The sequence below is a fragment of the Callorhinus ursinus genome, unplaced genomic scaffold, assembly GCF_003265705.2.
Source record: "Callorhinus ursinus isolate GAN/ISIS: 27379988/994484 unplaced genomic scaffold, GSC_fseal_2.0 scaffold61, whole genome shotgun sequence".
Taxonomy (NCBI): domain Eukaryota; kingdom Metazoa; phylum Chordata; class Mammalia; order Carnivora; family Otariidae; genus Callorhinus; species Callorhinus ursinus.
The window spans coordinates 648292-670643 of NW_027397123.1; the positions used below are offsets into that span (position 1 = coordinate 648292).

At 54.5% G+C, this 22352-nt stretch overlaps 2 protein-coding genes across 6 annotated transcripts; both read left to right on the top strand.

Annotated features, from left to right (window-relative positions):
- The first annotated feature begins 2001 nt into the window (after positions 1 to 2001).
- FBL (fibrillarin) lies at positions 2002 to 12497 on the top strand. Of its 2 annotated transcripts, XM_025854240.2 has the most exons (9): positions 2002 to 2127; positions 7489 to 7635; positions 7738 to 7839; positions 7928 to 8022; positions 8990 to 9160; positions 10042 to 10174; positions 11209 to 11321; positions 12112 to 12257; positions 12367 to 12497. In XM_025854240.2, exons 1-9 carry the CDS (start codon positions 2118 to 2120, stop codon positions 12389 to 12391), a joined length of 942 nt encoding a protein of 313 aa, XP_025710025.1. In that variant the 5' UTR covers positions 2002 to 2117; the 3' UTR covers positions 12392 to 12497. The 2 variants fall into 2 exon arrangements, with proteins under 2 accessions (XP_025710025.1, XP_025710024.1); XM_025854239.2 differs by having other exon boundaries at positions 7489 to 7839.
- Positions 12498 to 12856: 359 nt separating this feature from the next.
- Positions 12857 to 21408, top strand: DYRK1B (dual specificity tyrosine phosphorylation regulated kinase 1B). 4 transcript variants are annotated; one of them, XM_073885393.1, is made up of 12 exons: positions 12857 to 13797; positions 15082 to 15245; positions 16246 to 16365; positions 16483 to 16671; positions 16801 to 16948; positions 18035 to 18321; positions 19072 to 19218; positions 19300 to 19440; positions 19739 to 19774; positions 19859 to 20054; positions 20452 to 20558; positions 20654 to 21408. In XM_073885393.1, exons 1-12 carry the CDS (start codon positions 13368 to 13370, stop codon positions 21023 to 21025), a joined length of 2337 nt encoding a protein of 778 aa, XP_073741494.1. In that variant the 5' UTR covers positions 12857 to 13367; the 3' UTR covers positions 21026 to 21408. The 4 variants fall into 4 exon arrangements, with proteins under 4 accessions (XP_073741494.1, XP_073741493.1, XP_073741495.1 ...); XM_073885392.1 differs by having other exon boundaries at positions 19739 to 20054; XM_073885394.1 differs by lacking the exon at positions 19739 to 19774 and having other exon boundaries at positions 12858 to 13797.
- Positions 21409 to 22352: the final 944 nt, after the last annotated feature.

The following is a 22352-nucleotide window of genomic DNA, read 5'->3' on the forward strand; positions in this document are numbered from 1 at the left end:
CACAATATGTAGAGAGCTCCTTCAAATGAATAAGTCTGATTAGGAAAAAAAAATGAGTGGAGGATATACACAGGCAATTGACAGAAAAAGAAATGTACATTGTTGAATAATTCAATATGTCAGGGTATTCATCTATAGTATTTCTGAGCTTCACAACAACCCTGCAATTAAAAAAAAAAAAAGACAATTCAGATGTCCATCAGTAGGGGAACTAGTTGATCTACATGATGGACAACTCTGCAGATGAAGGTAAAATAAGGCATATTTGTATACACTGTACTGTGCTGATCTCCAGGGTATGTTTAGTGAAGAAAGCAAAGTGGGAACAGGGTACATAATGAAAGAGACGTAAGGGTCACAGGGGGGCTCTTAGAGTACTCGTAATGTTCTGTTTGTGGGTTGGGTGGTGGTAGTATGGGTCCTTTCCTTTGTGATAACTCGTAAAGCTGTACAGTTGCATGCACTTTTCTGTAAGCATGTCGTACTTTAAAAAAAAAAGTTTTAAAATGAATAAAATCATAATCTCTGAAAATTCTTGGCCAGTGTGTGTGTATGAGAGAGAGAAAGACAGAGAGAGAGAGAGAACAACCAAAGGAAGCACTCACTCTGGGCCAGGCCTTGTTCTAGGTACTGGGTGATACAGCAATGAATGGAACAGACCAGTGCATTCTCCTGGAGGTTTTTAGTAATTTCTCAGAGTAGCACTTGTTTTGCTTTGTGGAATGAATATGAAGCTAAATGTTAATATTATAAAACTACAAGGCACAAAATTCCCAATACTTATGCAGAATCTGCTCACTGCTCCCTCCTTGCTCTGCGCCTGCACCCTGATCTTGTCCATCCTTGTCTGCTACCTGATTCACTGCAGCAGCCTCCTTCTTGGTCTTCCTGCTCTCACCGCCACTCCCACACCCTGTTTCCCACCTACAGACAGAGTGCTCCCATGCCAGATCACAGCTCTTCTCTCTTCAAGAACCTTCCATAGCTCCAGCTCATTCAGAAGTAAAAGCCAAAGTCCTCCCCGTGGCACACAAGGCCCCACACAATTTTCCCTGCTCTCATCTCCTTCCATTCTGCCTGCTAACTCTGCCCCAACCACACCCCTCACTGCTTCTCGACCCTCCATACTTTCCCTGCCCCAGGCCCTTTGCACATACAATCCTCACTACCTAGAACTTTCTTTCCCCAGATAGGTGCATACCTCACTCCTTACCTCTTTTAGTTCTGCTCAAGTTACCTGATGCATTCTTTGACCACGGATTAAGAAATGTCACCCCTCCTCCAACAGTCCTATCTTCCTTCCCTGCTATTTCCTCCAAAGCACTTTTATTGCCTTCTAATATCTTGGTTGGTATCTGTTTCTCCCACTAGAAGATGAACTCCGGAAGGGTGGGGATTTGCATGTGTTGTTCATTGCTATATTCTCAGCGCATAGAACAGTGCTCGGTGCATAAATGCTTATCAAGTGCATGAATGCGAGCCCAGAGTCTTCCCTGTTCTTAGGGAGGGAATGGATCAGGGAAAGCTTTTGGGTGTAGAGGGGACCTTAGGAAGTTAATTAGAAATAGTGAAGAGATGCGGTGCCTGGGTGGTTCAGCTCATGTTCCCAGGGTCCTGGGACCAAGCCCCACATCGGGCTCCCTGCTCAGCCGGGAGCCTGCTTCTCCTTCTCCTCTGCCGCTCCCCCCGCTTGTGCTTTCTCTGTCAAGTAAATAAATAAAATCTTAAAAAAAAAAAAAAAGAAAGAAAGAAATAGAGAAGACGGGAAGAGGGCACAGGGCGTGCGAAGGCCTGCTGATGAACCCTGATTACCGGGAGGCTTGCACGCGTGAAGTGGCAGCGGGAAGCGCGATCACCTTAGCGATCTCTGCGCGAGCAGCGCGTAAAGACAGCGCCAAAGCGGCCGAGGGGGGTGGGGCCCCGAGAGGCTTGCGAAACCCCGCCTACAGCGCGCGCGCTAGGCCGCGGGCGCAGCCGGGGCTCCGAGGGGCGGGGTTGCGAAGTTGCGTCACGCGCCGTACGTCGCCGCGCGTGCGCTCCTTTCCACGTGCGAAAGCACAGGACTCGTGTAGTCTGGGACGCCGCAGAGTCCGGAGCCGGGGAGCTGAGCTCTCGCCATGAAGCCAGGTGCAGGCCGGGGTTGGGGTCCGGGGTCAGGGACTGGGGCCGGCGGGAATCGGGGTGCCAGACCGGAGTCGGGGGGGCGGGGCCTAGGGGCAGGAGATCCGGTCCCTTGTGGGGTCGGGGTCCTGGTTCCTGTCTCCTGTGGAAAGGCGGGCTTGGTTCCGCCCTGTGATGGATGCTGAGTCGGGGGTTCGGGTTCCTGGTCTGGAGGTCTGTGGCCGGCTTCGGAGGTTGCGGTCGTGAGTCGAGGGTCTTGGGCCTGGAATGGGGGGTTCCTGAACTAGGATTCATCTCATTGAGACCGTGATTAGGGATCTTGGTTATTGGGCTGGGGGTGGCAGTCGGGAGCATTGACCCAGAGTCTGGATCCAGGCATCTGGGGGCTTGGATCTCAGGCCGTGGGATTTGGGGATAATGTCCTGGTTCACAGGTGAAGAGTCCCGATTTGGGGTCGGAGAGGACCCCCGTTTGCCTCCCGTATCACCGCCACAATGACCGTTCCCTCAGCTCCCAGACCAGGCTTCTCAGAGAGGGCCCAAGTGAATTAGGACTCCCGGTTTGATAGTGTGTGGCCTTCTCTGTCCCACTTTCCCGCTCTCTACTCTCCGGAGAGGCGGGTCTCTGAGATTTGAGTGATTGTGATTCTCAAGTCGCGGTGAGATGAACCTTCACAAGCCCAAGATGGGCTTAGCATGGGGTGGGGGAGGGAGATAGTCACAGGACATGAGTGATTTTATTCATGTGATTTTCCCCGAGATTCTGATGAGCCCACCCCACCTCCCTCGTGGCAGATTGATGAGAGTCCTGGCTTTGACAGCAGAAAGGTCTTAGTTCAAAGTTTCAGTACTAGCTTTGCTTCTTAAGCTACTGTGTGACCTTGGGCAAGTGGCTTTACCCTCTGAGTCTGTTTTCTTAAGAGTAAAATGGCTCCTGATTTAGCAAGATCGTGTTAAGAAAAAATAGTATATTGTAATCTTTTTGCGGTATTTAAATGTACAAATCAACAGGTTGTACACAGTAGCCTTACACGATGTTATGTGTCAGTTATATCTCAAGAAAACTGGGGGGAAATAGCACAGGGAAATACAACATAATAGTATTGTCTCTAATTGTTAGCTTTATGGTTCTCAAGAGGAACAAAATTAGGGTCTTTCTCCCTGGTGTCTCAGGTCTTTCTAAATCAGGCCATCAGGTCGTGCCCCTCCCCACAACTTGCTCCTCTAGCGTTTGGGGAAATCTTCCCACTGTGACCCATAAAGTCTGTTTCTTAGTGCAGGTCTTCGTTTTTCTTCCCTTTTCTTTTCCCTCCATGTGTGGAGAGATGGGGTCATTTGGTGGGGGCGGGGGGCGGCTGGGTTTGTGGATCCACGTATCCGCTCCCAAACTCCCTTTTTCTTCAGCATTTGGAGATCTGTTGAAATGGGGGGGGCGTGGTGCTGGACTGTGTATCTCCATCAGACCCTGGCATGCCTGCAGGCACCCTATAATCTGATTCCCCCAGAAATGGAGGATACACCTTCCTCCCAACCCTTCCCTCATTGTGTTAGGATATAAAGTTGCAGAAGTTGTTAAAAGAGTCAGCTCTCCCCTAAGGATTTGAGTCTGAGAGAAGAAGACTTGGGGAGATTGTGAGCAGGTATATGATGGAGTCTAATGGACACATTTATTTTTTTTACTTTTTTTAATATTTTTTTCAAAGATTTTATTTATTTATTTGACAGAGAGAGATAGCGAGAGCAGGAACACAAGCAGGGGGAGTGGGAGAGGGAGAAGCAGGCTTCCTGCAGAGCAGGGAGCCCAATACGGGGCTCCATCCCAGGACCCCGGGATCACAACCTGAGCGGAAGGCAGACGCCCAATGACTGAGCCATGCAGGCGCCCCTGATGGATGCATTTAAAAGGATCCTTCTGGCTTGTGTGTGTAAAGGACTTCAGGGGAGTAGAAGTGGAAGCAGGTGCATCAGTGGGAAGCTTGTTGCTGTGATCTGGGAGGAGGTGATGTGGCTTGGACCAGGGTGGTAGCAGTGGACCCGCCTGACACATTGTCATGGTTTGGAAATGTATTTTGAAGATAGAGCCAGCAGCTTGTATGTGGGTATAAGAGAGGGGTCAAGGATCCCTCAGGGTTTGGGCTTGTGTAACTGGAAGGATAGTGTCCAGTTTTTGAGATGGGGAAGATTGTGGGAGGAGAGCAAGGTTTAAACCAGGGGGTCCATGGAACCTCCTCCCAAAACTTCTGGAAAACTGTGTGTGAACATGTAGTTTCCCTGAGGAGTGGGTACTTTTAGTACATTGTTGGAAGCTCCCCAGGACCTGAAATGAATTAAGATACGTTTTGAGTACCTGGGCCTGAAAGTTTACACTCATGCCCCCGGTGCCCCCTGCCATGGCCACACTTCTCGGATCTCTGTTCCATCAGGCCTGGGTTGAGAGTCTCTTAGGCCTAGTGGTGTCTTCCCTAAGAGGGAGGGCAGGGGGACTCTCCGTCCCCTCATTTGAATACTCATATTCAAACTGTGTGCCAGGAAGTGTGTTGAGGGAAGTGCTTTGTGTGTATTAAGTCATTTATTCTTTCCAGCTCTCTTTGGTGGGCACTGTGTTATCACCATATCTCTGTCTTACAGATAAAGTTTTGCAAGATTCCCATGAACCTTCCCTACTCTCTAGGGTCAGGAGTGGCATCTCCATCATCCTGTATGGGACACATGAACTGCTTGAGGGGAGGGGACTACGGCTCTGGTCACCATGTCATCGCCTGCTTCCTGAATGAACAGAGAGGGTGCTTTTTTCCCCCTGAGGCAGAACCCAGAGGTTTAAGAGTCATCAGCAGACAGCTCAGCTCACTTAATATTTATTGAGCCCACACTTGTGCCAAGTGTTGTGCATGGTGCTGGGATGCAGTGTGACCAAAACAATTAAAACATCCCAGTCCCTGGGGCACCTGGGTGGCTCAGTCCTTAAGCGTCTGCCTTCGGCTCAGGTCATGATCCCAGGGTCCTGGGATCGAGCCCCGCATCAGGCTCCCTGCTCGGCGGGAAGCCTGCTTCTCCCTCTCCTACTCCCCTGCTGTGTTCCCTCTCTCTCCCTCTGTCAAATAAATAAATAAAATCTTGAAAAACTGAAACACATCCAGGTCCCTTGGGGCCTTGAATCTGGTGCTGGAATCAGGCAGTAATAAAATAAAATGTGCCACGTGTGTTGATTGATAGGAAAAACAAGAAAGCCAGGTGAAGGGTAGGGAGCCCAAAGGCCCTTCTGAAGAAGGAATGTTTCATCCGAGACCTGAGTGCAGTGAGGAAGTGGGTGAGCCCAGTAAATGTCTCAAGCCAGGCAGTGGGAACAGCAGGTATAAAAAGGTTTAGAAGCTGGAGAGGGAGTTTGAGGAGGAAGAGCATGAGGCCTGGCATAGAAAGAGTGAGGTCATAAAAGTCAGTGGAAGCCAGAGCCGTGTGATGGTGGTTCTTACTTCAGGCTGCACATTTAGAATCGCCTGGGCAACTTTAAAAAGCCCTATGCTCAGGCCCCTACACCTGACACCTAAATCAGGATCTCTAGGCTCCAGGGATTAGTCAAAGGTGAGAGCCACTGATTTCGAGCTTTGGAAGCCAGAGAAAGGAGTTTTGGTTGCATTTTCAGTGTGATGGAAAACCACTGAAAGGATTTAGCAGGGGGATGAAGAGATCCAGTTTTGTGGTTTGGAAAAGGTCAATCACTAGCTGCCGTGTGGACAGGAGACTGTAGAGGGAGTAAGGGAGTTAAGGTAGACAACTCTCAGGAGTTCTGAAACTTAATTTATAACACTTAAATTAGTAATAATGGTGAAAAGTTCTCCATTTTTATCGTTTAAAAAAATTTTTTTAAGATTTTATTTATTTGAGAGAGAGTGCACAAGAGCTGGGGTGGGGTCGGGAACAGAGGCAGAGGGAGAAGCAGACTCCCCTCCAAGCAGGGAGTCTGATACGGGGCTTGATCCCAGGACCCCAAGATCATGACCCAAGCTGAAGACAGCCACTTAACCCACTGAGCCACCCAGGCGCCGCTACATTTTCATCTTTGACACCATTGCAATGCGTGAAGCTTTCATAACACATGAATATAATAACGCACCTTTACAGTAACTCTGGGGGCGCCTGGGTGGCTCAGTCGTTAAGCATCTGCCCTTCGGCTCAGGTCATGATCCTGGGGTCCTGGGATTGAGCCCCACATCCTGGTCCCTGCTCAGCGGGAAACCTGCTTCTCCCTCTCCCACTCCCCCTGCTTGTGTTCCCTCTCACTGTCTCTCTCTCTCTGTCAAATAAATAAATAAAATCTTTTAAAAAACAAACAAACAAACTGTGGCAAGTTTACTATTAAATAGTTGACATCATGTGAGATCATTTTAAAGCATCACTAATTTTCACCCTGTTGTTTTATAACTCGTGTTTTGCTGAAAGTACTGCGGAGCTTAGGACACTGGTACAGAAAAGTCAGATACTGAATCTGTTGGCACCAGAATTCCATCTACTTCCGCCATTGTTATGTGCTCAGTGAACAGGTTTGCTCTGACTTAAGGTGATGAAAATCGTCTCCTTGGATCTTTTTTTTCTCCTTCAACTTTCAGTCCCATTGACAAGCCCTAAATTGCTTATGCACTGTCATTCATCCATAAAGGACAATTTGATTTTTTATTCTTGTTTTTTTCCTCCCTGAGCTAGGAGAGACTTATGCAAGTTTGCGAGCAGGGAGATCGGGTAGCAGGAAAGACATCATGCCCACCTCTCCTCTGTTTGGGGGTTGGCCCTTTGCTTCCAGACCCAAGTTCAGGAGTGGGAGGGCATGGAAATGTTTCCAGGGTCTGGGGGACCCTACTGCCATGATGTGCGCACACGCGTGGTGTTTTCGCCTCTTCACACTAACACTGAAAATAGAGTGGATTCTGCAAATCTGCTGTCTGACCAACAAAAGCAGAACATTGCCAGTAACCTACATCTACCTAGGTATTCCCCCCCCTACCCAAATCTCCAGTACTGTGAGTTTTGCCTTATCATCCCCTTGGCCTCTGGGGGGAGCGGCATAGCAGGTGGGTTATAGCATGACATTGTTTAATTTTAGTTGTTGCTGAGCTTTATAAAAGATACTGTGTTGGATGTGGTTTTCTTCAACTTTCTTTTTCACTTAACATTATGACCCTAAGATCTATTTATCTGTTGTGTGTAACTGTAGATCCTTGTCATTGTTGCTTATTCTGCCCATTCTGCCGATGGACGTCTGGGTTAGTCCTGATTTTTCTGCTCTTGTGGATATTGTGGACGCCGCCCGGTGCGATTATGAGACATAACTTCTCCAACCTCATTTCTCTGATTCCCCTTTCTGTGGCCACTACAGGTTTCAGCCCCCGTGGGGGCGGCTTCGGTGGCCGAGGGGGCTTTGGTGACCGTGGTGGTCGTGGTGGAGGCCGAGGAGGCTTTGGCGGGGGCAGAGGTCGTGGTGGCGGCTTTAGGGGCCGAGGCCGAGGAGGCGGAGGACGAGGTGGTGAGTGGAGGGGAAATGGTCAGGAGGCTTTGCCTGGGCTTGGGGCTCGGGGAGGGAAGAGATCATGGGATCTCCCTGTCTCACTGCCTCTCTGCCTTTTAGGTGGAGGTTTCCAGTCTGGTGGCAACCGGGGTCGTGGTCGGGGAGGGAAAAGAGGAAACCAGTCGGGGAAGAATGTGATGGTGGAACCTCATCGGCATGAAGGTGAGTGAGGAGGGCCGGGAGCTGCTGAGGGTGGGGTGGGGTGGGGTGCACCCCGGAGTCTTCACCCTGTGCTGGTCTCCTCGCTTAGGTGTCTTCATTTGTCGAGGGAAGGAAGATGCACTTGTCACCAAAAATCTGGTCCCTGGAGAATCGGTTTATGGAGAGAAGAGAGTCTCAATTGCGGTGAGCCCAGGGCCCCAGCTAACAGGGTAGCCCGCGGTCTGGTCTCCCCGCCCCCACCACGTGTCCTGCACATGCCAGCCGCGGGGCTGGGGGGGTCATCTTAATACATAAGTCAGATCCCCATTGCCTTCAGGTCCTCAGTGTGGCCCAGGAGACCCTGCACACTCCAGTTCCCGCTGCCTACCCCCTGGCCTAGTGTCTTCCAGCTCTACAGACCTCCTGCTCTTCCCTCTGCCGTGAACACTGCTTTCCCGGCTGTGTGTGGCTCGTTCCCTTCCTCACAAGGCCGCCTGCGCCACCCAGTCTGTCACAAGCAGCCCTCCTGCCCACACTCTGCCCTACTATCCCGTGTCATTTTCTTTACGGCCAAGCACACTCCTGCTTGGGGCTTTCTGCTGCCTTTCCTACTGCCTCAAATGTGCTTCCCCAGGTAACTTGCTTGGCCCCCACCTCCTTCTACTGCAAATGTCTCCTTCTGGGCTCTTCCCTGGCTACCCTGTGTCATTTTCCCATGTTCCTCAGCCCATTCCTCCTACTTCATGTCCTCCTTCCTTGATCTTTGCCTTAGCAGCTGTCACTGGCTACGGTACTGTATGTGTTAGTTCAGTGTATACTTATCCCTGAGGACAAGGGTCTTGGTCTCATACACTGTGCGTCCCTAGTGCCTGGCATAGGGTCTGACCCACAGTATATGCTGCACAGCGAATGTTTGGTGAATGAATGCACAGGTCTTGCTGGTAATGGGTATGATCTTTTATCTCTGTGTTTATTGTCTGTCCCTGCCCCTTCTACCTGAGTCAGTAACCTCCATGAGAGGGCGGGTACTGCATCTGTCATGGTCACCGACGTGCATCTATGTTCATTTCTTGAACAATGAACGAGCGCCCAGGGCCCTAGGGCTAAGGGCAGTAGGGTCAAGCAGAAAAGCCTGGCACTGACTTCCCCCCCCCCATCTCTCCCGGCCCAGGAGGGAGACGACAAAATCGAGTACCGTGCCTGGAACCCCTTCCGCTCCAAGCTGGCAGCAGCAATCCTGGGCGGCGTGGACCAGATCCATATCAAGCCAGGGGCCAAGGTGCTCTACCTTGGGGCTGCATCAGGCACCACTGTCTCCCACGTCTCTGACATCGTAGGCGCGGTGAGTGGATGGAGGGGTAAAGAGGGGCGAGTAAGGGCAGGTGGTGTGGTGGAAGGGAGGGGAGAGGCTGCCTCTCAGCCAGCCTGGAGTCATTGGCCCTGGCTGCTTCCCTGCACTGTGTGGCTTGGGGCTAGGCCCTTCCTTCAGAGTGCTTGTGGTAGAAGAAGCAGCTTCAAGCATCTGGTCTCCAAAGCCTCATTTAGTCTCACTCCTGAGTTCTTGGTCTGGAGGGAAGAGACATGTGTGTTGGGGGAAGTGCAGTTAGAGGGGCCTAGGGTGGAGACTGTTGGATTTGGTTGCCCTCTTTAAAAATGTATGCCTCCAAATCTGGTCTTCTGGTTTCTCTGAAAAAAACAGATGTCAGTTTCTGGGCCTGCATTTCTGTGTTGCTGTGCAGGCTCCCTGGTTAGCGGGCCCCCCCACATCTCACTTCAGGACCCCCAGCTCCTCTGCATGACTGTAGGCTGTGTCATTTAGTGGTTACAAATCCCAGGCTCTGGTGTGGGCATTTAACAGTGAGGTGGCTTTTGGCAGGTTACTTAAACTCTCTGAGCCTCAGTTTACCACCCTGGAAAATCAGGTTGCTGTGAAGAGAAACGAGTGAATTCCTGTAAAGTACTCAGAGCAGTGCCTGGCCCATTGTAAATATTCTTAGCTGTTAGGACTTCATCGCTGTGCCCTGGCTTCCTGGTTTGAAGCCTGTATTGGGGGACTGGGCTCTCAGATCAAGTGCAGAGGGACTGAATAACCCTTGGCAACAATAGTTGTCAAAAGGGTTTTGATTCAGGGATTTGAATAGATGCTACATGTAGTGTTTGGGCCCAAAGTGGTGTTCCATCTAAGAACTGGTATCGGTGTTTTTATTATTTGATTTCTTTTAGGACGGTCTAGTCTATGCAGTTGAGTTCTCCCACCGCTCTGGCCGTGACCTCATTAACTTAGCCAAGAAGAGGACCAACATTATTCCTGTTATTGAAGATGCTCGGCACCCACACAAATACCGCATGCTCATCGGTGAGGGGTCTAGGGGTTGGCTCAGGTGGTGTAGGCCAGGCCACTCCAGGTTTTTTGGAAGAGGTAGCCAGAGCCCTGACTGGAATGGAATCACAGTAGATGAGCAGGCCTCCTGAGTCTGTAGGAATGAAGAGGGTGAGGGGAGCCAGGTGAGGCTGTGGAGCTTGGGTGTCTGGCACCCCTTGAGAGGCTGACCTCCTTTCCTTCGACCTCTCCTGCCCCTCTCCCTGGGTACTCCCATACGTCCTGCCTCCCTCTAAAACATGGTACTTTTTATGCTGCTGCTGGCTTACGTATGACAGCCCCCTTCAGAGGTCCTCCTCCTCATCATCTGGGGTGATCATAACCCAGAAAGCACAAACTGAGTGTGGTCTGGCCCAGAGGGGCCCATTATGAATATTACTGTGTTTTAAAAAAAAAATTTTTTTTTGGATGTATAATGTAAAACCATTATAAACCACCCTCAGAGGTAACCAGTATGAGCAATTTCATGTCTGCTTTTCCCAGCTTAAAAAAGTCAATTTTCATTATGTCATGTTTTTGTTTGTTTTATTCAATCACACTGGCTTAAAAATAATACCTCACATTCCGCTGATTTTGAGGGGTTTTTTTTTCCCATGCATTCATACCATACCCTTTTGTCCTCCAACTTATTTTCCTTTGACAATCCCGCAGACACTCTTGCCTGTAAGTGCTCATCTTTACTTGCTTTATTGATGACGTGTCTGTCTCCTCCCAGACCTGGGAGCGTTTCGAGGGCAGGGTCCGGGTCTAACTTGTCTCTGTCCCCCACACCTGGCCCAGGGCTGGCCACAGAGGAGGTGGCAATCATGGTTTACAAGAGGAATGAATGGATGGTGTGATTGGGTTTTGGACCCATCCTGGGGGCACTGTGGAGGGAGGGAATCAATGGGGGAAGGGAGACTGGAAGCAGGGAAGACTGCCAGAAACATGGTGTTGGGGCACAGGCCTCATGGGAGGAGCTGGGAAGATGGGGTGGATCCAGCTTGTAACTGCCACTTCTTTCTCCCTAGCAATGGTGGATGTGATCTTTGCCGATGTGGCCCAGCCAGACCAGACCCGGATCGTAGCCCTGAATGCCCACACTTTCCTTCGTAACGGAGGACACTTTGTGATTTCTATTAAGGTGCGGGGCTTAGAGGAGTCTAAGATGGGATGGTAGTACCTTCTTTGTAACTGCCAAGCAGCTAGTCAAAAACAAGGGGGTCTCCATCCTCCCTAATCCAGGTAGTCTATTCCCAGCCTCTATCCCTGCCCCCCAACCCCTAGTCAAATAGCACATGATGAAAAATGTCTACAAAACTAAAAAAACTTCGGGTTTAAATAGGCGATAGAATGATCAGTAGTGGTCGAGTGCATGATTGCTGAGTTGACCATTTGAGTTTGAATTCCAGCTTGCTCTGTGACTCAGCAAGTTACCTAACCTGTGTGCTTGTTTCACTTGTCAAGTAGAAATATTAGTCATATCTCTTTTAGTGTTGATGTAAGCATTAAATTTATCAATAAGTAGTGTTTATAAAGTCTGGTACAAAATAAATTTTAGATGAGTGCTAGATGCATTTCGAAAAACGTTTTATTTTGAAATAAAGATTTTCAGCCAGATTCACCATTTGTTAGCCTTTTGCTGCATTTGTTTTAGTATTCTCAGCATTATTACATTGTTAAAGAAGAGGAAGTGGGGGGGAACCCTGGGTGTAAAATTGAAACACTGGCTTTAAGATAAATAGGTCTCTGTTGAAGTCTTCCTGTTCCAAATCCAAACCAAATTGAAAACTTCTCTAATGAAGTCTTTCCCTACATTTCCAAAACCTGAGTTTCACTGAGTTTCCAATGAAAACAACTTGTGGTTTAAAGAGCAGAAAAAAGGGAAAACAGCCCAAAGCCTTGCTGCAAGCTTCAAATTCTCTCTTCTGCAGGCCAACTGCATTGACTCCACGGCCTCTGCTGAGGCTGTGTTTGCCTCTGAAGTGAAGAAGATGCAGCAGGAGAACATGAAGCCCCAGGAGCAGTTGACCTTAGAGCCATATGAAAGAGACCACGCAGTGGTGGTGGGTGTGTACAGGTGAGCAGGGGCGGGCAGCCCACCCAGACAAAGCCCTGCGGGTCAGCACTTGGTAGGAGTGCCCCAGATGGCGATAAGCTCTGAATCCCCTCTCTCCTTCCTCTCACAGGCCACCTCCCAAGGTGAAGAACTGAAGCCCCGCACCATCTGGATTGCCAGGAGATTGTGTTGCTACTGTTTCACGTGTGTTTTTCTATTAAAAGACTCATCCAGGGGCACCTGGGTGGCACAGTCGCTTAAGCGTGGACCTCTTGATCTCAGAGCAGGTCTTGATCTCAGGGTTGTGAGTTCAAGCCCGGCCTACCTAAAAACAAAAATTTCATCCACCACTCCTGGGGCCTGATCGCTCAGCGACCACCATTCCACAGGGCGCATGCGCCATTCGTCAACTGGCCCGGTGGTGGGGATGGGCAAGCTCATCCGGTCAGTCGTGCGCATGCTCCTTTCTTGGCTGCCTTTTGCGCAGCCGTAACCCGGGTTCCGCCGCCTGGGCGGGGTTGGTAGCTTACTGTGTGTGTCTGCCGGTAAGCTCCGCTGGGCGCAGGCGCGGAGTGTTACCCTGGGTCACGTGGGGGAAGCGAATGGGGGGTGGGGGCGGAGCCTGGGGTGGGGGGGGCCGGTTTGTTGTGGTCGCCATTTTGCTGGTTGCATTACTGGGTAATCGGGGCCCTGGCTCGCCGCGTCCGCCGGATACCTTCAGCCAGTGGGCAGGTCTGAGCTCGGGCTTCCCGAGCAGCTTGAGTCCCCTTGCCCGCGCCCTCAGGTAACAACGCGGCTACAGGTGGGGCTGCACGAGCTCGCGGGGAGGGGGCAGTACGGACCCGCCCTGCCCGCGTCGCCGCCAGACTTAGCACGAGGCCGAGGGAGGAGAGCAGGGGGGCGGCGGGCAGGTGCAGGCCGTGCCTAGCTATTCATAGTCGGATTCTTGGAAGGGGCCGAGCCCGAGGGAGCAGTCTTGGGAGGGAGGCTGGGAGGGGGTAGCGGGGCCCCGCTCCCGCCCTTTGTTTGGGCTCGGCTCCTCTGGCTGCATCGTCGTCGCCTAGCAACAGCTGTTCTGAACTGCGATTGGCTGAGCTCTTGGAAGCATCGGCCAATGGCACGGTTGTTGCCATGGCAGGTGCGGACTGCCAAGCTCTGTCCGGCCCCGCCCGCCGGGGCTCCGGCGACCGGGGCGGGTCTCCAGGGTGGGGGGCGGGACGCCTGGGTCCCCAGGGGCGGGTGGCTGTGCGGGGCGGGGCCGGCGGGGCGAGGGTTAACCCGCCCCTCCCCCGTCCACCTGCTTTCCCCTTCCCCCGCGTGCCCCGGGCTGACCCTCGTTCCCTCCTCTCTCCGCCCCCGGCGGCGGCGGCTGCTGTTGTCACCCACCGGGCCGCCTGTCCCGCTTGCCCTCCCCGCCGCGGGGCTTGCCGGGCCGGCCGGGCCGGGACAGGCGGTCGTCTCCTCTCTGCCGCCACCGCCGCCATGCTGGCCGCTCGCCCACCCCACTGGGGGCTCCACCGCGCCCCAGCCCCCCGTGGGCCCCGCGCCAGCCCTGACCCGGGTAGGGGGTGGGTGCTGGGAGAGTCGGTCCTGCTGTGGGAGGGCCCCAGGGAAGAGGTTGTTTCGGGTGAGGGGCGGGGGAGTTCCAAGAGAGAGGAGGGATCGTGGAGTGGCAAGGCTTGGCATAGGCGAAAGGGACTGACATGGGAGAAGGCCTGTGGGGAGAGGATTTTGGTGTGGCAGGTACTCTGGGAGGGGAGAACTCTCTGTGATATTTGGGGGATTTGGTTCTGGGGGCCTTCTAGGAATGGGCACAGTTGTGGATTGACCCTGATGTAGAAAGGAGTAACTGGAGAAAGGGCCCTGGTAGGAATATTGGATGGGGGGAGGAGGGGAAGATACAGCGTAGGAGAGAGAAGGGCGAGCGAAGAGACGACGCCTCCTCTTTGCTCTCATCAGGAAAAGTGAGCCTTGATTGGGAGGGGGACTGGGGCTAATATGGGGAAGATCCCTGATGTGGCAAGAGAAAGTACCTGCGGGGGGGGGGGGGGAGTCCCTAATATGGGAGGAAAGGGTATAGGGATGAGGGCTTGGCACGATAGGGGGAGGGTCCCCTGGGAAGAGAGTGCCCTGATGGATGAGAATGTCATAGGGTAGGACTCTTTTATATAGGGACAACCCTATATAACCAGATAGCCTTGGTGTGGTCCCAGGACCCTGATGTGGTTTTAGGGGCCTGCAGAGGACTCTGCTTTGGGTTTGGAGGGGGCCCAGAGTTCTCTCATGTGGTTTGGGGGGATCCTAGAGTTCTCTGGATTGAGGGATTTACTGGGAAGGGTAGATCTTGAAGTGCAGGGACCTTGCTGTGATAAGACAGGAGATCCTGACAATCAGGGGAGACTGCAGGAGGGCAGGATCTTGTGTGAGAGGGCGCTGGGGAGGGCCACAAGCAGAAATGGGAAGCAAAGAGTTGAAGCCTCCTCCCTCTACTGTCTGTGGTTTCTTTTTCTTCTCTTCCTCCCCCCATTATTGGTGTCTTTCTGTCCTTTCCTGTCATGGCCTATCCCCCTGCCTGGCTTCCAATCATCCCCTTTCACATGTTCCCCTCTTTGGGCCACCTACTTCATTTATTTGGTAATCATTTGTTGAGGGACTTCGCTGTGCCACCACCGCCCCCCTGCCCTACCACTTCTCTCTGTCCCCTTTCTTCATTGCCACCTGTTGTCCTTTTTCTCCTGCCCCTGTGCCTTGCCTTCTCTCTCTGATGTCCACCTCTTTCCGCCTGGCCCCGTCCCCCCACATCCGCTTGTGCCATGTTGTTCCCCTGCCTCCCGCCTGCTCTCAGGTCTCAGCGGCGGTGGCAGCCGAGGTGCAGGATGCGAGAAGGCGCCCCCCGGCCGGGCTCCCGCTCCAGGCCTCGCTCCCCTGCGGCCCTCTGAGCCCACCATGGCCGTCCCACCAGGCCATGGTCCCTTCTCTGGCTTCCCGGGGCCCCAGGAGCACACGCAGGTATGCGTTCAGCTGGCTCCTCACATGCCTGGGGCAGGGGGAGGCTGGGGATAGAAGGGTCTTGGGAGTGAAAGATAGGCTGCCCAGAGCAGTCTCCTGGGGACAGAAGGGCCCATCTGGAGTAGAAGATAATAGAGGAGTTGCTGTTTGGAGAGCCTGGGTTCAAATCCTGACATGGTGGTTCAATGACTCAGGTTCTCCCTGCTTCAGTTTTCTGTTCTGTAAAATGGAACCAAGAATGATACCTACCTTGCAGGGTTGCTGTGAGGTTAAACAAGTTAATGAAATGCATGTAAAATGCTGAGAACAGTGCCTGGCACCTAGGAAACACTCAGTAAATGTTCACAAAGGAAGAAAGGTCCATAGTGAGAGATGGGCGGGTGGGGTGAAAGGGGGTGAAGTTTGAGCCCAAAGGATTTTGGAGCCAGCAGCATCTTAGGGTACAGAGTAAAGATATTCAGGGGTGGAGATTGTCAAGGCTCTGAACTGTAGGGCTTGACACAGGATGGAGTAGGAGGTCCAGGGTGCTGGATCCCGAAAGACTGGGCAAAAACGTGCAGAGTTGGGGGTGAGGGATGGGAAGACCCCATGGGATGAGGGTAAAGCATGATGGCAGCCCTCAAGTTGGGACACCCAGAATGGATGGTCTCAGGCAAAGGATTGGGAAGGACAGACCCCACGTTTTCTATCTGATCTCTCCCACAGAGGTTCAGAAAGGAGTAAAGGTGTGGGATGAAAGGTCAGGGGTAAACAGTTGACCATTCATTCACTCAGCAAATCTCTGATGACCACCCACTATGTGCCAGGCCCTGCTCCAGGCACTGCAGATAGAGCAAGAACCAGACAGTCCCTGCCCTTGGGGAATTTCTATCCCAGTGGGGTTGTCACCCAGTAACCAAGTAGATCTGTGTGTGGTAACAATGACCCAGCCGCCCAGAGGGTTCTGCGGTCGGAGGTGAAGGCCTCTCCTCAGTGCCCACCCCCCGCCCCGACCCCGCAGGTATTGCCTGATGTGCGGCTGTTGCCACGGAGGCTGCCCCTGGCCTTCCGGGACGCGACCTCAGCCCCGCTGCGCAAGCTCTCCGTGGACCTCATCAAGACCTACAAGCACATCAATGAGGTGGGCGGGGGCGGGGCCGGGGGCCCGGCTGGGGGCCTGGCGGGGGGGGGGGGGGGGGCCTGCCTGCTGGCACAGGTCATGCAGCCGTCCTCACTTTCTGGCTGACCGGCCGGGCAGGTGTACTATGCGAAGAAGAAGCGGCGGGCCCAGCAAGCGCCGCCCCAGGACCCGAGCACCAAGAAGGAGAAGAAGGTCCTGAACCATGGTTATGACGATGACAACCACGACTACATTGTGCGTAGCGGCGAGCGCTGGCTGGAGCGCTACGAGATTGACTCGCTCATCGGCAAGGGCTCCTTTGGCCAGGTGTGGGCGGCCCCCTCCACCCTGACCCCGGGCTCAGAGAGCACGGGGACCCACTGACGTTGGCCCACAAGAAAGTGGCGCCCCGCTCCCCCCCATTTCCTCACTTTGTGACACGCCCCGCCCCGGCAGGTGGTGAAAGCTTATGACCATCAGACCCAGGAGCTGGTGGCCATCAAGATCATCAAGAACAAAAAGGCCTTCCTGAACCAGGCCCAGATTGAGCTGCGGCTGCTGGAGCTGATGAACCAGCACGACACAGAGATGAAGTACTACATAGGTGAGGCTGGGGGCCGCGGTACACCCAGGACAGGGTGGGGCTGGCAGCTTCCGGGCAGGGGCCAGTCTGGAATTCCCTGACATCAGTGATTCTCCTGCTGCCTATGTTCATAACTTTTGCGCTATTCCCATGATGGTGCTGGTCGGAGTTTATTGGGTGCTTGCTAAGGGTCAGGCCCCAATGTAAGCACTTGACATGAATCAACTGGTTTCAGTCTGACCACAGCCCTGGGGGGAAGGGGTATCTTGGCCCACAGCTTGGAGAAGACAGAAGCATTCAGGTGCTATCACTTGCATAAGGGCACAGCTTTTGCACTCGGTGGGGGGGGGGGGGCTGTGATCTCACCAGGCACGGGGCTCCAATGCTTGTACTCTCAACGGCTATGTCAGTCTTTTTCCTCTTATACCGATTCCTCTTACAAAAAGCAAGTGGACAGAAAGAGTGTGTTTCTTTAAATACACATCCTTACCCTAAATGGAAAACGAGTGTCCGCTGCCACAAAAATAAGCAGAACTGAGACTAAAAGTTACAAAATTAAATGAGGAAATGTAGAAGGGCATTAAAGACCCATCAGCACCAAAGGGAAACGTTCTCTTTATCAGAAAGTTTGACAGAGCCTTGAAGAGAATGAACTTCTCTTAATCAAGGAAATCATTCTCTTCATGTGAATCAAGTTCTAGACCATATAAAAACACCCTGACTAGGGCGCCTGGGTGGCTCAGTCGTTGGGCGTCTGCCTTTGGCTCGGGTCGTGATCCTAGAGTCCTGGGATCGAGCCCCACATCGGGCTCCCTGCTCAGCGGGAAGCCTGCTTCTCCCTCTCCCACTCCCCCTGCTTGTGTTCCCTCTCTCGCTGTGTCTCTGTCAAATAAATAAATAAAATCTTTAAAAACAAACAAACAAAGAAAACACCCTGACTAGCAGCCGCTTCCCGTGGGCACCCCACAATTTGGCCAGAGCTGCAGAAGCAGAGTCCCCGATCGGCTTCCGACCGCTCTTCTTGGTACACAGTAATAAGGCCGCCGCCACTGGCCCTCTCTGAGCCTCACCTTCTCTGTCGGCCCCTTTCCATCCCTTTGCCCGCAGTGCACCTGAAGCGGCACTTCATGTTCCGGAACCACCTGTGCCTGGTGTTCGAGCTGCTTTCCTACAACCTGTACGACCTCCTGCGCAACACACACTTCCGCGGCGTCTCACTGAACCTGACGCGGAAGCTGGCGCAGCAGCTCTGCACGGCGCTGCTCTTCCTGGCCACGCCCGAGCTCAGCATCATTCACTGCGACCTCAAGCCCGAGAACATCCTGCTCTGCAACCCCAAGCGCAGCGCCATCAAGATCGTGGACTTCGGCAGCTCCTGCCAGCTTGGCCAGCGGGTGCGGAGCGGCCCGGCCCGGGGGCGGGGCTCGCGGTGTGGGTGTGGCAGGGGCGGGGCCAGCTGCTGGCTGGCGCCGGAGGGGCGGGGTGGGGCTGGGGTTGGGGTTGGGGTTGTAGGGTGCCGCCCGAGGTGGCCGGTGCCCGAAGGGTAGTGTTGGGATGGGGCATTGGTGGCACAGAGTTGTAAGGCCGGTGGATGGGGGAGGTAAAGGAGAGGGCCGTAGGGTATAGTACCCAGTAGGAAAGGAAGAGTGAAGCTGGGGAGGCAGGGCCAGTTTTGAGACTGTCAGAGATGGGCAGGGTGGAGTTGGGTTGGCTTTGAGCCAGGAGTGGCACTTGGCTAAGTTTTGGTTACCCTGAGCTCTTTAAACTGAGGAGGGAGTGGGGGGCCGGGTGCTTTAGTTTTGCAGCTTCGTGTGAGGCATTTGAGATGGCTTGAGAAGGGTCTGGATCTGGTGGGTGGGAAGGGCCTGGGCTCACAGCCTGCCAACCTCTGATGACCAAGAGAGGTCCAGAGTCAGGCTTCGGGTTGGAGATGAGGGTCAGACTAGGCCAGCAGAGACTTCTGAGGCTGATGAATAAAATGATGGTAGTGGCTCCTGGAAAGTGGGTGTGATAACCTCAAGGTTTGGAACCCCCATGCTCCATTTTCGTGGCAGGAAGCTTGTCTTGGTTTTGGGTATGTCAGCGGCACCGCTCGGGGAGCCTGGGACCTCTGACTGTTGCTCTCTCCCCCGCTCCGTCCCCAGATCTATCAGTACATCCAGAGCCGCTTCTACCGGTCACCTGAGGTGCTCCTGGGCACACCCTACGACCTGGCCATTGACATGTGGTCCCTGGGCTGCATCCTGGTGGAGATGCACACCGGAGAGCCCCTCTTCAGTGGCTCCAATGAGGTGTGCTCCCAGGGAGGGGGTGTGCTGGAGGGGGCGGAGGCCTGGCTGGCCTGCTGACCCTGACTGCCCACCTGCTCACAGGTGGACCAGATGAACCGGATTGTGGAGGTGCTGGGTATCCCACCAGCCCCCATGCTGGACCAGGCACCCAAGGCTCGCAAGTACTTTGAACGGCTGCCTGGGGGTGGCTGGACCCTACGAAGGACAAAGGAACTCAGGAAGGTGCGGCCCCTGCCCCATGCCGCTCCTCCCACCCTGGTGGCCCCTCACTCTCTCACACTTGGGGCTTCCTTTCTCCCTGCTTCCTCTCCCTTGTGTCTTTCCCTTACTTCCTCTCCCCCTTGTCTGTCCTTTCCTTTGTCCTGGCCCACCCCATCTCTCCTACCCACCCCACAACTCTTCTTAGCTTCTCTCCTTCCACTTTCTCTCTCGTGCCTCTGTTTCCCCGTGTGTGTCTCCCTGCCCCTCCTGCCCACTGACGGCCACTCTCTTGCCCCCCCTCCCACCCCCTCCCTGCCAGGATTACCAGGGCCCCGGGACACGGCGGCTGCAGGAGGTGCTGGGCGTGCAGACGGGCGGGCCCGGGGGCCGGCGGGCGGGGGAGCCGGGCCACAGCCCCGCCGACTACCTCCGCTTCCAGGACCTGGTGCTGCGCATGCTGGAGTATGAGCCCGCCGCCCGCATCAGCCCACTGGGGGCTCTGCAGCACAGCTTCTTCCGCCGCACGGCTGATGAGGCCACCAACACGGGCCCGGCAGGCAGCAGTGCCTCCACCTCGCCCGCACCCCTTGACACCTGTCCCTCCTCCAGCACCGCCAGCTCCATCTCCAGCTCTGGTGGGTGCCCAGTGCCAGGTGGGGTCGAACGGGGTGGGGGCGGGCAGCTCTGCTTCGGCCTGACCTGGGGGACCTTGCCCCACTGGGCCTTCACCTAGAGCTGTGAAGCTGCGCCATCCTGAACTCCAGAATGGGTGGGGCAAAGAGAGTTTTGACCGGTCGTGACCTGATCTCTGAAACAGCTTGGGCTCACGCTTCTAAAACTGCTTCTGACTCTGGTACCCAAAACTGAACTCTGACCTATAATCTCAAAATTGGGCCCCATCCTTCAAATAGGCTCTAGTCCCAAGGCCCAGGCCTGGGCCTGGGTCACGAACCAGACTCAGCCACCCAGAAGCCCAGCCATCACCTCTCCTCACTTAAGGCTTCTCCTTATTTTCTCCCCTGGCACTTCCAGGAGGCTCCAGCGGCTCCTCCAGTGACAACCGGACCTACCGATACAGCAACCGATATTGTGGGGGCCCTGGGCCCCCCGTCACTGACTGTGAGATGAACAGCCCCCAGGTACTGGGGCCTTGGGGCCTTGGGTGGTGGGTAGTGGGGTATCTGAGACTTCAGGACCTGGGTCTCCATCACCCACTGTTCCTTTGCTCCTTTAGGTCCCACCCTCCCAGCCGCTGCGCCCCTGGGCAGGGGGTGATGTGCCCCACAAGACACATCAGGCCCCTGCCTCTGCCTCGTCACTGCCGGGGGCCGGGGCCCAGTTACCCCCTCAACCCCGATGCCTTGGCCGTCCCCCATCACCAACCTCACCACCACCCCCAGAGCTGATGGATGTGAGCCTGGCGGGCGGCCCTCCAGACTGCTCCCCACCTCACCCAGCGCCTGCCCCCCAGCACCCGGCTGCCTCAGCCCTCCGGACTCGGATGACAGGAGGTCGTCCACCCCTCCCACCCCCTGATAACCCTGCCACTCTGGGGCCTCGCTTGGGCCTCCGTGGTGTACCCCAGAGCACGGCAGCCAGCTCATGACCCAGCCCCCTCCCTGGGGCCCCTCCTGAAGCCATACCCCCCCCATCTGGGGGCCCTGGGCTCCCATCCTCATCTCTCCCCTTGACTGGAATTGCTGCTACCCAGCTGGGGTGGGTGAGGCCTGCACTGACTGGGGCCTGGGGCAGGGGGTCAAGGAGAGGGGTCTAGGCGCACCCCCCCCCAAGGACTGGACCCTTGGCCCCTCTCCCCCCCTTGTTTTCTATTTATTGTACCAAAGACAGTGGTGGTCCGGTGTCTGCAGGGGAGACCCCCTTCACCGTCGGGCCCTAGGAGGGGGTGGGGGCAGGTAGGGGGAGATGGCCTTGCTCCTCCTTGCTGTACCCCCCAGTAAAGAGCTTTCTCACATGCCTGCCTGAGCGTTTGCAGGACCTCGGCTCACCTCACCTGGCCCTCAGAGGCGTGGTGGGGCACAGTGTTTGGGGAGGGGGTACCAGAAGAGCTTTGTCATGTGGGATGCGTCCCTGGGGAAGTTACGGCTATTGGCGCAGACATGGGGCTGCAGGAGGTCTGGGGCTACAGAATCCTAGACAGAGATCTGGATAGGATCGTAGCCCACATTTGTCTTTTCCATGGTAAACAGAGACCCTGAAAGAAGAAAGGCCCAGCTCTGGCCTGTCTCTGGAAAACATCAGGATCTGCCCTAATAAGCCAGGGCTTCCACAGAGTCTGCACAGGAGTGGCTCCTTATGCCAGGCAGGCATCTAGTAGGTGCTGAATGCATGTAGCAGGCCTTATTGGGTGCCATCTGGGAGATGGCAGGCAGGCAGTGTGTACAGAATTTACCCCCCACGTCTGGTCTCACCCTGTGGAGCCATGACGGAGCAAAGCATTTTGGGATTCCTGGGCAGAAATATATTCGCGGGGTTCCAGGTAAGTGGGTCTGTTTCCATAGCAATTTGGAAACTTTTGTCTCCCAACTGGCCAAAAAGAACCTCCGATTCAAAGGTACCTACCCTCTCCCGCCACTGGGGCGCGGCGCTTCCTGGGAAGTGGAGTTCTATGTTGTCAGTCCTTTTTTCCATTTTTCGTCAGGGGACTACAAAGACCAGGATTCTTTTCGCTCGCGAGTTAGGGACGGGCTCCCGGGCAGCCAGTAGGCAGTCAGAGATGGACGGGGGCCCGGATGCTGGAGGCGGGCTGTGGAGGAGGAGAAGGCCGTGATTGGGTGGCGTCGGCAAGGATGTGCGCGGGTGTTGATTCTTTCAGGCGTGTGGCCGGTGGGCCACTTGTGCTGCTCCCCGAGACCGTGCAGTTAGGTGTCTGTGGTCACAGAGCAAGAGGTAAGCTCTGAGGCCCGAATTGGCCC

Coding starts and splice junctions, on each gene's coding strand:
- FBL (XM_025854239.2), top strand. Junction 9,161..10,041: donor TCTCTGACATCGTAGGCGCG/GTGAGTGGATGG, acceptor GATTTCTTTTAG/GACGGTCTAGTCTATGCAGT. Junction 12,258..12,366: donor GTGGTGGTGGGTGTGTACAG/GTGAGCAGGGGC, acceptor TTCCTCTCACAG/GCCACCTCCCAAGGTGAAGA.
- DYRK1B (XM_073885392.1), top strand. CDS start 13,368: ATGGCAGGTGCGGACTGCCAAGCTCTGTCCGGCCCCGCCCGCCGGGGC. Junction 20,055..20,451: donor CAGCTCCATCTCCAGCTCTG/GTGGGTGCCCAG, acceptor TGGCACTTCCAG/GAGGCTCCAGCGGCTCCTCC. Junction 20,559..20,653: donor GTGAGATGAACAGCCCCCAG/GTACTGGGGCCT, acceptor TTGCTCCTTTAG/GTCCCACCCTCCCAGCCGCT.